Consider the following 13,864-nt stretch of genomic DNA (forward strand, 5'->3'; position numbering starts at 1 on the left):
CCCTGCTGAGCAGGGAGCCTGATGCGCGACTCGATCCCGGGACTCCAGGATCATGACCTGAGCTGAAGGCAGTCGCTTAACCAACTGAGCCACCCAGGCGCCCCTGTACAAGTGTTTTTAAATATAATTGAGCTGTGGAATTGAAAGAAAAAGCAACTTTACATTGTCAGTGCTAAATTCAAGGTTCCCATCTTTAGCTATAATTATTTTTTTTTATTCTACCATCTAGTAGCAGTTCCTAAAAGACTTGAGCATTATGATATATTGGCTAAGAGTCCAAGAAAGATTCGAAGATGCTATGCTCCTACCTTAGAAGTGGAGAAAGAAAGCCAGGAGACAGAGAAGAAAGACATCTTTTGGAAGATAAAAAACTGCAGAAAAGAATGCTTCTAGCCACAACTTTGATTTTGGCCCTCAGGACCCATGTTGGACTTCTGGCCTCCCTAATTGTGGGATAATAAGTTTGTGTTGTTTTTAGGCCCCTTAGTCTGCGGCAATTCGTTACAGAAGCAATAGGAAACTAAATCAGTATAGAATTTTAGAAAGAATGTCAAGAAAGTCCTTTGAAAAGGGCTTGGAGAAAACATATGAAGGAAGTAGAGGAGCTCTTCATGAGTAAACCATGAGAAGAACATTCCCCACAGAGGGAAGAGATTGTGCAAAGCTTTGGTGACCGAAAAAGGGGGTGGTGAAAGATAAGATCAGAGTTAAGTGAGAAGGTGGAGATAATGTGAAGTTTTCATTCTGAGTGACTTGGATTTCAGAGTAGAGGGGAGTGTTATATGTTCATGCTCTCACCTCCCCACTATGACTTCTCTTTTAAGAACAAACTAATGACCCAGGATTTCTTTGGACTCTAATCCTCAGTGAGCAGAGAATAAAGCCATTCATCCATTGTTTCTCTTTCTCTTTCTCTCTTAATAGTCTCAAAATAATAATTAGCATTTTTCCAGCTTTATTGGGAAATAATTGACATACAACATTGTGTAAGTTTAAGATACTCAATGTGTTGATTTGATACACTTAAATATTGCAAAATGATTACCACTGCAGTGTTAGCCAACACCTCCATCACATCACATAATTCCCAATAAGAACTTTTAAGAGCTATTCTCTTAGCAAATTTCAAGTATAGAATATAGCAATATTAACTATAATCGCCATGCTGTACAGAGGATCCCCAGAAGGTATCCACCTCATAACTCGAAGTTTGTGCCTTTGACCAACATCTCCATTTCCCTCACTCCACAGCTCCTGGTAGCCACCATTTTACTCTGTTTCATGGAGTTCAGCTGTTTTAGATTCTACATATAAATAATATCATAGAATATTTCTTTTTCTCTCTCTTATTTCACTTAGCATAATGCCCTCAAGGTCCATTCACACTGTTGCAAATGGCTGGATTTCTTTCACTCTCCTGACTAAATAATATTCTTCTGTGTGTTTGTGTGTGTGTGTGTGTGTGTGTGTGTGTGTGTGTGTGTGTGTGTGTGTGTGATATTTTCTTTATCTAATCATCTGTCGATGAACATTTAAGTCGTTTCAGTATCTTGGCTTTTTATGAATAAAGCTATAATGACCATGAAGTGCAGATATCTCTTTTGAGATCCAGTTTTCATTTCCCCTGGATATATACAGAAAAGTGAGATCATTGGAAAATATGGTAATTTCATTTTTAATTTTTTGAGGAACCTTTACAGAATTGTCCATGGTGGCTGCACTAATTTATCTCCCCTCCAACAGTGCCCAAGTGTTCCCTTTCCTCCACATCTGCCAACACTTGTTATCTCTTGTCTTTTTAATGACAACCATTCTAACAATTGTGAGGCGATGATCCTTTGATTTTCATTTCTCTGATGATTATTGATCTTGAGCACCTTTTCCTGTACTTGTTGGCCATTTGTATAACATTTTTTGGAAAAAAAAATCTGTTCAGTTCCTCTGCCCATTTCCAATCAGATTGTTCACTTTTTTTTTTTTTTTGTTACTGAGTTGTATGAATTCTTTTCTATTCTGGATATTAACCCCCTATCAGATATGTGGTTAGCAAATATTTTCTCTCATCCCATAGATTGTCTTCTCATTTTGTTGATTGTTTCTTTTGTTGTGCAGAAATCCAACTTCAGTTGGATCCCACTTGTTGATTTTCAAGATGTCTCCCAGAGGGTTTACTTGTCTTTGAAATCACTGTGTCACTTCTTATTTTCCCCTCTCTGGTCTTAATGGAACCATCCTTCCCCATAGCAGCATGCTGCAGCCACCTGCACTCTTCTGGTATGCTTTGAAGGGACCATTCCTGCTCTTACCAAGTACTTTCCTGCTTCCCTCCCTGGGATGTTCCTTCTTCGGTTTTTCCAGGTCTGTCGCCTCCACTTCTCTAAGACTGCAACTCTAAAGCCTTTTCTCAGAGACGACTTTTCTGACACCACTGTCAACGACACTTGGTTTCATTTCCCTCATAACGCTAATCACCATCTGAAATTAGCTTAATTATGTAAGTGCTTCTTTATGGTTTCCTCGACACTCCAATAAACACATGCCCATTAAATGTACATTCCATGAAGGAACCTTGTACAGAGACTGTATCAATTATCATCCAGATGGAAGCAGAGGACACCGAGTTGGGTAATTTGAGATTAGTTTAATAAAAAGATTGCATTTTAAATTGCAAGCAGACTGAAGGGAAACCCTACAGGATGTGGAAGAATCTGGAGAAAACATAACAGGTGGCTCTGGTCACTACACTAAGGCTGAAGGAATGAGAGGGGCCTGGAGACCCATGCAGTGTGGTAAGGGGCCAGAGCAGGAGACAGTGTGGGATGTAGGGGTATCCATGCAAAGAAAATCCCAACCTCCTTCTCCTTATACCATTCAATCTCTTGCCAGTTGGCCTATTACAACTGACAACCAGAGAGCAAAGTCTAGAAAAGTGAATAAAGTGGATCTAGTGTATAAAGTGGCAAATGGAAGAGAGTTCGCCATTATACTATCAAACTTAATAACAGTGCCTGAATGAAACATATTTTAGGACAAATGCTGACTGAATCTAGTGTCCTATGTCTCAGTCCTGCAATTCAATCCTCAACTCAAGAAATAGCTCGTGTAAAACCATATGCTGGATTAACACATGTAACATTTTATGATTTTTCATATAGAGTATTGCATTATTTTCATCTCAAAATGTTATCAGAGTATTTAACTCATTTTTCAAAATAAGCTGAGATCCACCAAGACTAAGGGGCTTGCATACAACATAAGGGTCATCGCAGAGAGAGAATTTATCCCTCGGCAGACTAGTGTCTTTTGATGTATTATTTTAAGTTTATAACTCTCTCGACCACATATTTTCATTCATATTGGCAGAAATAAAATTCCACTATTTTTCTCTTTCTTTTATTTACTCTAGTATCTCAGTTATGTATGCTGGAAGGTTCACCAGGTACAAGACATTCAAATCATACAAGGATTCAATGTATGCATGCCTACCGCTTTTTTTTTTCTATTAAATAGGATTTACTTCAGAATTATACCTAATTAATTAAATTTTGTGGTATTATTACTGTGGAGTATTTGGACTGTTCAGCAAAATGAATTTCTTAGGCTTCAGCTATTATCATGCAAGGCTATTGCTGTATCTTTATATACAAATACTAAGAAATAGATATGAACACATGAACTTAAACCTAAGACCCGAAATAACAGAATGTAGCATTTCCTTTTGCTGGTTACATTCTATTCTAGGAGCATTTAAACTCAGTTCTTGGCAAGGTTCCTCCTTGCTCAAGATCATGCAATCTATTTTTGTTTGTTTGGCTTTAAATATTAGGCAATTGGTAAACAGTGGTGGTCCATAAGAAGAGTAATTTCTTGGAAAGGACACTATTTTTTACCAGGCTTATTCAATAGATTACAGTGTTTTAAGATTCTCTTCTCACATTTGAATTTTGTAGTCTGCCTGATTTCCCAGATTCTGCTTTGAAAAAAAAAAATCTGCAAATATCATATTTTATTTGTCTGAGGTAGTGGCTCTTGAATAGAAATGGTGGTGGGGGAGGGGAAGCACATCATGGTCATCAGTGGTTTTCTTTGGAACTACATATGCAACCCTTTCCTCTCTCTAAATTCTAACAGATGACTTCCAGTCAAGCTGCATTACACTAAAGGAGGGCTAGAAGCAGCAGATAGGTCACCTATCAGACACAGGTGATGTCATGATGATAACTGTAACAACTTACCATAAAAAAAACAGCAACAACAAAAACTAGTCTTAAATAAGTGTGATAATGCCTATGTGTTCTCTTTTTCATAGCATCTTAATGTATGTATATACAATATATATAATATTAAGTATAAAAATTATATTTATACATTTTCATATTTGAAGTGAAATGAGTAAAGTAAAAATTATATATAAATGCATAGAATTATAAGTATAAATAGATACATGCATATAATTTTTGTATTGGAAATGAACTAAGTAAAGATAGATCTGGTCAGCAACAGGACAATAGAGAATGCATATGAATTAAACCCAGGCATTCCTCTAGAAAATATGAACATTCTAAGGCAGGCAGAAGTCATGTAACTTAAGCCGTGGGACCAAGTTACAGAGATGGCAGAGATGAAGAATCTTAGTTAAGAGTCTTGGAAATGAAACATCAAGGATCTCAGCTGAAGAGAGAAAAACAGAGTGAAATAATAGAGTGTCAGTACCAATGCATGAATAAACAGCAGTAGCAAAAAAGTGGAGCTTGTTTTTTTTGCAACCATTTCCTGCCGAGGGTCAGAAGAAATCCTAGATTGTAGTTAAATCTAAATTAGCAACAGAACACCATTTGGTAAGTCAATAGTGGAAAGTACAGATAAAATGCAGATGTATATTCAGTTTATGATTTGGATGTTATACTTTGTGTTGGTTCTCAATATTATATTTGTTATTCATATATGCTACTTTATTTAAGAAAGAGGACTATCAAATATATATAGGTTTAAGACAAATGCTCTGCAATTTCTCGCTAAAACCATAGGCTATAGGTTGGAATTTGGTATAAAATTTATTCATTATTTTATTTGCAACAAATCCAGAAGGTCTTAGTTATTTCACTATGAATAAATATAAATTAGTTCTATACTTGGGCACAAGAGCAGAAAATGAGTAGGATATTTCAATATGCATATATACTGCATGATTCATGATTGTAAATTTAATTATTTATATACTCATTCATTCATTCATTCATTAAGTCAGTCATTCAACTAGTCAGTTGGTCAACACATTCTTATTGAGTTCCTTCTAAATGGCAGACACTGGGGCGCCTGGGTGGCTCAGTACTTAAGTGTCTGCCTTTGGCTCAGGTCATGATCTCAGGGTCCTGGGATCAAGCCCAGCATTGGGATCTCTGCTCAGTGGGGAGCCTGCTTCTCCCTCTCCCACTCCCCCTGCTTGTGTTCCCTCTACCGCTGTGTCTCTCTCTGTCAAATAAATAAAATCTTATATAAATAAATAAATAAATAAATAGATAAATAAATAAATAAATGGCAGACACTGACCTAGATGCTGGAGTAACTTGGTGACAAGAGAGACAAGGTCTCTGCAGTGGCAAAGCTTAATGAGATCTAAGTGAAAAATCTGTGCCTAAAATAATTAAGAGGCATCCTGAGAGATGACATAAAATGCATGGAGGAGATATTTTGTGTGTTTAAAAAGTTAAGTAACAAATGCATTTTAGAAAATAAAAATAAGAATGGAGAAGAAAATAGCATTCTTTAGAAACCTCACACTAAGTGTAACCACTTAACTTTTTAATGTATATTTAATCTATGTTGTTTAACAGTTTCATTGCCTTTTGAAGATAGAAACATTCTGTATAAGTCATGTCTGACTTGGTTGCCTTAATGAATGATGAACGTCTTTTAGAGCTGACACATTGTTTTTTGACCATATTCCACAATGCTACACAGCATTTTTCATTGTATGGCTGTTCCCATAATACGTTTAATTTTATCCTAACCATTGGACAATTTGAGTGTTTCGCTTTTTAAAAGATGCATAATTTTGTTAGCATGTTTTTGCTAGTGAATCTAGATAGAATCTTTTCTTATTCCAGACTATCTGATCTCAGAAAGCACAATGTTTGTAATATTTATCTTTTATTATTTTTTTTCCCTTAAGGTGTTATTAGAACAGCTTTGCCAAACATGGACAGGGAAGTCAAAGAACAATACCAAGTCCTCATCCAAGCCAAGGATATGGGCGGACAACTAGGAGGGTTAGCTGGAACGACAATTGTCAACATCACCCTCACGGATGTCAATGACAATCCACCTCGATTCCCCAAAAGTATGTTCTTTCCTGTTGAGTTTAAATTAGCACAGCTTAAAAAAAAAATTCTCACATTTCATTGAATGTTACAGAAATTATAATAATGTTTCAGACACTTCTGGTCTTTAGGAAGCAGACACTAATAGATAAAAATTAAAAGACTTAAAAGAGTTTCATTTTCCATTGGAATCATGCTCAGTATGACTTTAATATAAAACAATACAAGTCAGTAATTGAACAATGAGTCTTATGTTATTGATTTCTATTCAAGTAAAATATTCACAATAGGTTGAAATCTTGCTCTAATTTTTTATTTGAAACAGTAATATAAATATGAAAATTCCACTGTAACTTAAGGCTCATATTTATGACACATATGACACCATATTATTTGCTCTATCATGCAATTAGCATAAGAATTCTCTGCCTTTTCTTTAGCTAATGTATGTGTTGAATCATTTCCATTTACTTCCATGTAAGTATCAGATGACAATACAGTGATGTTATTTACATTACTTTAGTCTTACTTTATTTTAGTTTGCAATAGGTGAAAATTGTTACAGTTTCTATGATAATAGAAAGGTTCACACCTGCATTTTCTCTGTAACTCTGTGCTTCTTACTGAAAATGAATACTTCTCACCTGTGTTACATCTAGTTTTCTTTTGCAGTATTACATTTAACACCAATCAGTACCTGTTCAATTTCTGGTACATTTTCAATGATTAGTTCAGTGTTCCTAAGACTTAGAATACAGAAACTGAAAGTCTCTATCACTGGTTACACAAGGGACTTGATTAAATCTCTAGATACTCATTTGCGTGAACAGTATAGAGAACCAAAACAAAATGATTTTCCTCTTTCAATCTCAGTAGGAGACTTTGAGTTTATCTTCTAAAGTATGAAACACAGAATATTTAACTAACTGGATATTTTATTCCTTTAACTCTATGGTTTTTCATATTTTACTACTTTATCATTTTCTCTTAAAATCATCAACATGTATTTTCTCATAGAAATATTTTACTTAGTGATCAGAAAGTCAAATGGCCAAATGTTATAAGGAGCAATTAGAAGTCATCATAGTTTAGCAAATGAAATATATGTGACAAATGACTAGAATAAATATGCTATAATTAATAACAGAGAGTCTTATGGCAACACTTCCTACTTTGCTATTAAAGGAAACAGATAAAAGATAAGTAAATATTAAAAGAGAAGAAAGAAATAGTGCATTTGATTCTCTAACGTTTGAGATTATGTTCCCAACTCAAAAAGTACTGATTATTTTTATTTTTATTTTTATTCCTTTTATTTCTTTATTTTTTACTTCTTATGTATGACAAGCTCTAATAGCCAAGTGAGGAGGATAGTTTGGGAGACCACTCTACTTTTATATAAAAGATGTCACTGAGAACATGGGTCCTGTTCTGCATTTTGAGCATATAAAATATGTTAGTCTAAGGTATAGGAAATAGCAGAGATATTCCTACGTAGTGTCAATATTCTTATTCACAAGGATGATAGTGAGGCTTTTCAGATGAGGGATATAAAACCCAGCCAGTGGAAGGATACAATTTCTGCTGGTATAGATAGAGTGGTTGATAAAAATTGGGCAGAGATCCAGACAGAGTCTGGGGTACAGGGAAATGAAAATGAGAAAGAGGCTAGATTATACGTAGAAAGACAAGATGATGTGCTCAGTTCCTGTTGAGATACGAAGATGATTTCTTGATCTTACCTAGTGAAAAGAGAATCTGGATAAAGCAATATGCTTGTTTGCGATTATTCAAGGTTGAATACGTAGGTGTGAGGGTAACTAAATGAGAACCACAAGGAAAGAATGTGGGAGATAAGCTCCCTGGGACTTCTGGAACATTTCCATGCTGTGTCAGTAACTTTATCATTATCTTATTCCCTATTCATCACGACACTCTGAGTTATTTTCCGCATTTTACTGTTAAGAAAACAGTCTTAGGTTAAATAACTTGCTTGAAATCAGCAAACTGAAGTAACAGATTTTTTTTTTTGCACTCAAGTTCAATTCCTTCTAGTTTAACATAATATTAAAATGGAAACTTACTCTTTTACCTGCCACTCTAAAACCATAATTTTTGAACACCTGCAAAAAAGTCACATAACATATGTTGAATTGTCAGCATTCATAAGCAGAGAAATGAGAGGGCAAAAGAAATATATTGAGCAGCTCACCATGATCAAATTATTTTCTACTTGTATTACATGCATTTCTGAACTATAGTCTGAAAGTATAACAGGTGAGAGAGATTTTTGAATCATGAGAAAGGAGAGGGCTTTCACATTTTTGCATGAATAAGAAATTAATCCCCTTGCAATTTCACATGCCATTGTGTCAAGCCCTTTTTACTGTATTGTCATTTTGAATTACATCCTTCAGAGGAAAAGACAGAATATATTTATAAACAGAAAAGCCATTTCTTTAGAAGTCAATGCTCTTTTTGCAAGAGTATTTCTCACGTGAAGCAGTTAAACTGCAAACGTGACATAACATTACAAACTGAAATGATTGCCTTTTCAATGTAAAAGTAAAATATATATACATATTCTATACATAAATAACTTATAAGAGAATCTGCACAACTAACTGTATTTGCTCATGCCTATTAAGTGATTATTCTGAAAACAAAACAAACAAAAACAGAAAACTTCCTTCAGATGAATTTGATGAGTTCCATTTTCTCATTGCTTAAAAAAGCACAAGGTAATTTCTTACAATGTACTAATCATAATTCATTTTGGCTTTGTGTGTGTACATATACATATGTGACACTGTTAAGTACCCATTTTCATCCATTTCCTTCTCTAAATCCGTTAAGAGATAAAAAAAAATTGAATGGCACTTGCATTCGTATCATGCATGTGTAAGCAGTTTACTGTTTTATTGTTGCAAAATAGATGGTTCCTGAGGGTGCCTGGGTGGCTCAGATGGTTAAGCATCTGCCTTCGGCTCAGGTCATGATCCCGGGGTCCTGGGATCGAGTCCCGCATCAGGCTCCCTGCTCGGAAAGGGGCCTGCTTCTTCCTCTCCTTCTGCTGCTCCCTCTGCTTGTGCTCTTTCGCTCTCTCTGTCAAATAAATAAATAAAATCTTTAAAAAAAAAAATAGATGGTTCCTGAGACATCAGAACTTCCTGCCAATATGATATGATGATGGTGACAATGATATTGACTAGTAAGTTGCTATGTGTCATGTATTATGCCAAGTGATTTGCATATATATTCCCCTCTTGCTTTTATGACTGTATGGGATTTTCTCAATTTTAGAAATAAAGTAGCAAGGCATATTACTAAGAAAAGTTAATGATAGAAGTAAAGTTTTTAAAAGTTAAAAACTTGTCCAAGATCATGTGGCCACTGGGTGAGAGAACCAAGCCTAATCTTACGTAGTGACTTCAGGTTTCTCTTTGTCCCTATCCCTCCAAAGGCAATTTGCTTTAGATGCCTGTGTTTGGTCTAAACTGTCCTAGAGATAACCCAGAAAACTGTCCACAAACAGAGAAATTGAAATAATACCCGCCATGTTAGAAGAGCTGTACCTGTAGTCCTATAAAGACAAAATATTTTGTTTGCAAAATCTTTTCCATATCGTTATAAAACTACCATCTACCATGATCAAGGTTATCTGCAGAAGATCTCCATCTGTTAAAATAATCTACAGAAAAATGCTGATGTTTTCCATTACTTGAATTTTAAATGACAAAACCATCTAACAAGCTGATCTAAATAATGCATTATGAGATCAAATCAATTAAGTGATGTGGTTAATTCACACTAGGCAAAATATTCATGCTTCTCCCACTTGGTCTCTTTCTTCTGTATAATAATTTTGTAATGAACACAAGAACAATTTAAATGAAAGAAAGCACTCCTTATACAACATTGGATGAAAAGAGACTTCATTTATAGGACATATAAACAGGGGTTTGCTTCTTTTTTTCTTTTACAATATAAGAGAGTAAGATAACTTTTTGTAAGGTAAATAAGTTCAAATGTAGAAAATAGGACATTAATAATTGTTCTAAGAAAATTTCTTAGAAATAAGTAAAATATTTTAAAGTAATTCTGTTTTAAGAAAATACCTACCAAGCATGTTTATATTGATTGTTGCTAGCTCTAAGGATTTTGATTCGGTTAAAATTCAATAAAACATGATTTGCATAATAATTACCATATAAGACATATAATTGTATCCATATTATATAGTTTGTTAATTTAATGAATAAGACACTCATAAACATTAGACTTTACCCCAGGAAAAGTTGTTATTGTCCTGAAGTTAACATAAACATAAGTAAAATTAAAGCATTAAATGCATCAGCCAGAATGTCTACTGCATAGTGAACAATGTTTGATCTTGTTTACACAAACTACCAAAGACTACAGATCTATGCATAAAAATATGTATATGCATTTATATATTTTCTATTATACATTCATGATATAGAAAGCCTACAGAATGCCCAGGTTAATTATTGAATCATTAAATAAATAAATTCTGATAACTATATATTTATTTAGTGTAAAATATTGATGTGTTTTAATTAAAATGTATTATTTTATTTTTTCATCCTGTCATTATTTTTGGCATCCAAGTTAAGATCGGCTTTTTTTATTATTTTGAAATGTATAATACAGTTATTCATTCTTAAAGCAATATTTATTACAATATGTAACTTATAAAGATTTTCATCAGAATCAACATAAGCCCAATTATAACCAGATGGGGTCACAAAGTCTATTTCTCTTTACTGTTTAACATCCTTAATTAGAAAACTGTAAGCTTTTAGACTGAAATTTTCTTGGAAAAAAATATAATAAGTCTTTATGAATAAAGAACTAAAGGTTAATTGAATTTTGACAGGTAACTCAGATCCAGCCATAGAAAATGTACCCCCTTACATTCTTCCAGGGGACCAAGGGGATTGTCATGCAGATGACTGAGATAAACCAGTTCTATGATTTAAGATAATTTATACAAATTATATACAATCTGAGTGTGTACATGTAAACAGTATGGAAGTTTATGACTTTGCACATATGTTGTATATGTAAAGTTTTATAGAGCCATATAAATTTACATATATTTATATATATATATATATATATAGAGAGAGAGAGAGTCTCAGAATTCTTAAATAACATCATGGAGAAAATATGTCCCGACCTTTGAGTGCAAAAAAGGCCAATATGTGTCTGAACGTGGAAACATGGTCAGGATCACTTCAGTCTTTTTCACAACCTCTGTCTGTTACTGTCAGGATGTGAATTGTATAGAACTCTCATATCCCACCTTCCTTGGAGACTCGCTACTAGCCTACTTCCTACCTGCAGGTCAAGTGCAAATAACTGGTAATACCCCAGCATGTTCCTAAATCATGTCTCTGGGCATGCAACAAAGGCCAAATTTCTGCTTTTAGCACTATCTTCAATCTGTTATCTTAAGGGCCGGAATGGAAAAGAGAAAATGCTGACAAGTACTCTGAAAAAGTACTAGAAGAAGCATGATTAGAATAATGGGTCTTAAGTGAAATCCACCACTTTGTTGAGGATAACTTCTTCAGCCTCATTGAAATATTTGAGATTGGGATGGTGGTTTGTGTCCATTTGGTCCGCAAGGTTAACACCATAATAATATATTATTTAGTACAGAAGTTTTGACTGTAAATATAAGTTGAGGCTTAATTGAAGACAGGTGAAGGTTTGTGTGTGTGTGTGTGTGTGTGTGTTTGTGTGTGTGTGTGTTTTAAGATTTTATCTTATTTTGGCATCATGTAATCCACGATTCAAATGTGAGACCTTGCCTATGGTGTAATAAAACTCATAGGTTCCTAAACAGATAAGTAAGGCAATGAGAAAGTTTTCCCACCTCCACCTTTCAGCCTTCCTGCAAAAAATTAGAGGAAATAAAAAAACTTCTTTTGTGACAATTTCCTGTCAGTCAGAGCAAGTAAGTAGATGCCAGCAACAGAATTTATCAGATTTAAATAATAATAAACCTCTAGGTCTCTGGCTGCAATGCATACATACCTCTTACTCATTCAATCTTCCATTCACATGTCCTTAATTTGCTTTTCTGCATTTTCCTGCTAAGACTGCATTATCAGTCTCCAAGATTTTTTCCAGGTGGTACAATTGCACTACTCTTTACAGAATATGGTAATGATTTTAGCGAGGACAACAGCTAATACTTATTGCATATGTACCATATAAAGGCCCCATTAAAACTGCAGGTTAAATTCTTTAATCCTCATGAACAGGTGTTGTTTATTTATACACATTTAGAAGAGGAAAGTGAAAGAAAAAGAGATAGTAAAAGCTGAGCCAGGTATTTTGTAGATACATGTGTGATGGTGCCAAACATAATTGGGGAACATATTAGAGCTGTGATTTTTAAAATGCACATTTATGAAAATATAGCTTATTGCTTCCTACACCGGAACCGTTAGGTAAGAGTGGGAGCCGTGACTGTGAACATGGGACATTCAATCTACTTCTCCGCTAATCAAACTGAAAAGACATTCTCTCCAAGATTGTGAGTGTTTTTAATGTTTTTGTAGAACAGAGAGATCCTAGGCTTTGGGAAAAGTACTGATGGAAAGCTCAGTTTTGCCATTAACTCACTGGGGCCTGAATAAGCTAAATAAACTCTCACTGTCTCATGTTTTTACAACATCAAATTAAGATAATAAATAGGGGGACTGCATATCGTGGTTTGCTTGAGACAGTTGCAGTTTCCACTTGTGGTCGCAAATTAATTACAAATAGTGATTCCTTTTACTTTCAAAAGAGGCTCTGTTTGGCTAGTAAATTAAATAGACATCTTAATAATAATATACAGCACTTCTGGGCGGATTAAGTAAAATAATACAATTGAAGTATCAGCAGTAACTTTTTTTCTTCTCTCCTCCTTCCCACATTTTCTTTCCTCTCTATTTTCAGCCTTATCCCCATTTCTCCTTTGTAACTATCTCTCCAACTAGAGTATGTCATAGGACATTTTATATCATTTCTTTGTCTTTTGCTTCCCTTTTATCGGAATTTCCAATTAATGTATGGTCAAACATGGATTGAAGAGAGAAGTAGCTCAAGAAATAGCTCGTGTCTACATTTGTAGTTGAATTTACCTCCATAAAAAAAAATCTTAGGACTGGTTGTATATCTTTCATACACACAAAAAATCAATTTCAAAATCTCTAACTCCATAGAAATATTTAGGAAGTGAATATAAAATAATTCTATCACCAAAATAGTATTATCTTTACCCATGGACATTTGCAATGACTATTTTGATTTAAATACAATATTCTAATTTCATTTTACTTTAGCCTGGATAAAACACAGTTGCAGGATTAAACTAATTTAGGAAGTCTCTAGTTGCTTAATACTTAACAAATTATTACAACTCTCTTTTATGGACAAGTAAAAAAGAAATTCTTTTTCATGTGAAGTCTTAGTCTTATGCTATTAAAATATTAGGGGGACCAGGACGCCTGGGTGGCTCAATC

The 13,864-nt window shown here is 34.3% G+C and overlaps 1 protein-coding gene across 4 annotated transcripts in view; it reads left to right on the plus strand.

Annotated features, from left to right (window-relative positions):
* CDH12 (cadherin 12) overlaps positions 1–13,864 on the plus strand; it is a 1,005,284-nt gene that overhangs the window by 917,818 nt on the left and 73,602 nt on the right. For all 4 annotated transcript variants that reach the window (XM_027605549.2, XM_027605548.2, XM_027605550.2 and 1 more), the window contains one exon: positions 6,173–6,340. In XM_027605549.2, coding sequence (XP_027461350.1) covers positions 6,173–6,340 — 168 coding nt within the window. The remainder of the gene's footprint in view (positions 1–6,172; positions 6,341–13,864) is intronic.

The sequence above is a fragment of the Zalophus californianus genome, chromosome 5 (assembly GCF_009762305.2).
Source record: "Zalophus californianus isolate mZalCal1 chromosome 5, mZalCal1.pri.v2, whole genome shotgun sequence".
NCBI classification, from domain to species: domain Eukaryota; kingdom Metazoa; phylum Chordata; class Mammalia; order Carnivora; family Otariidae; genus Zalophus; species Zalophus californianus.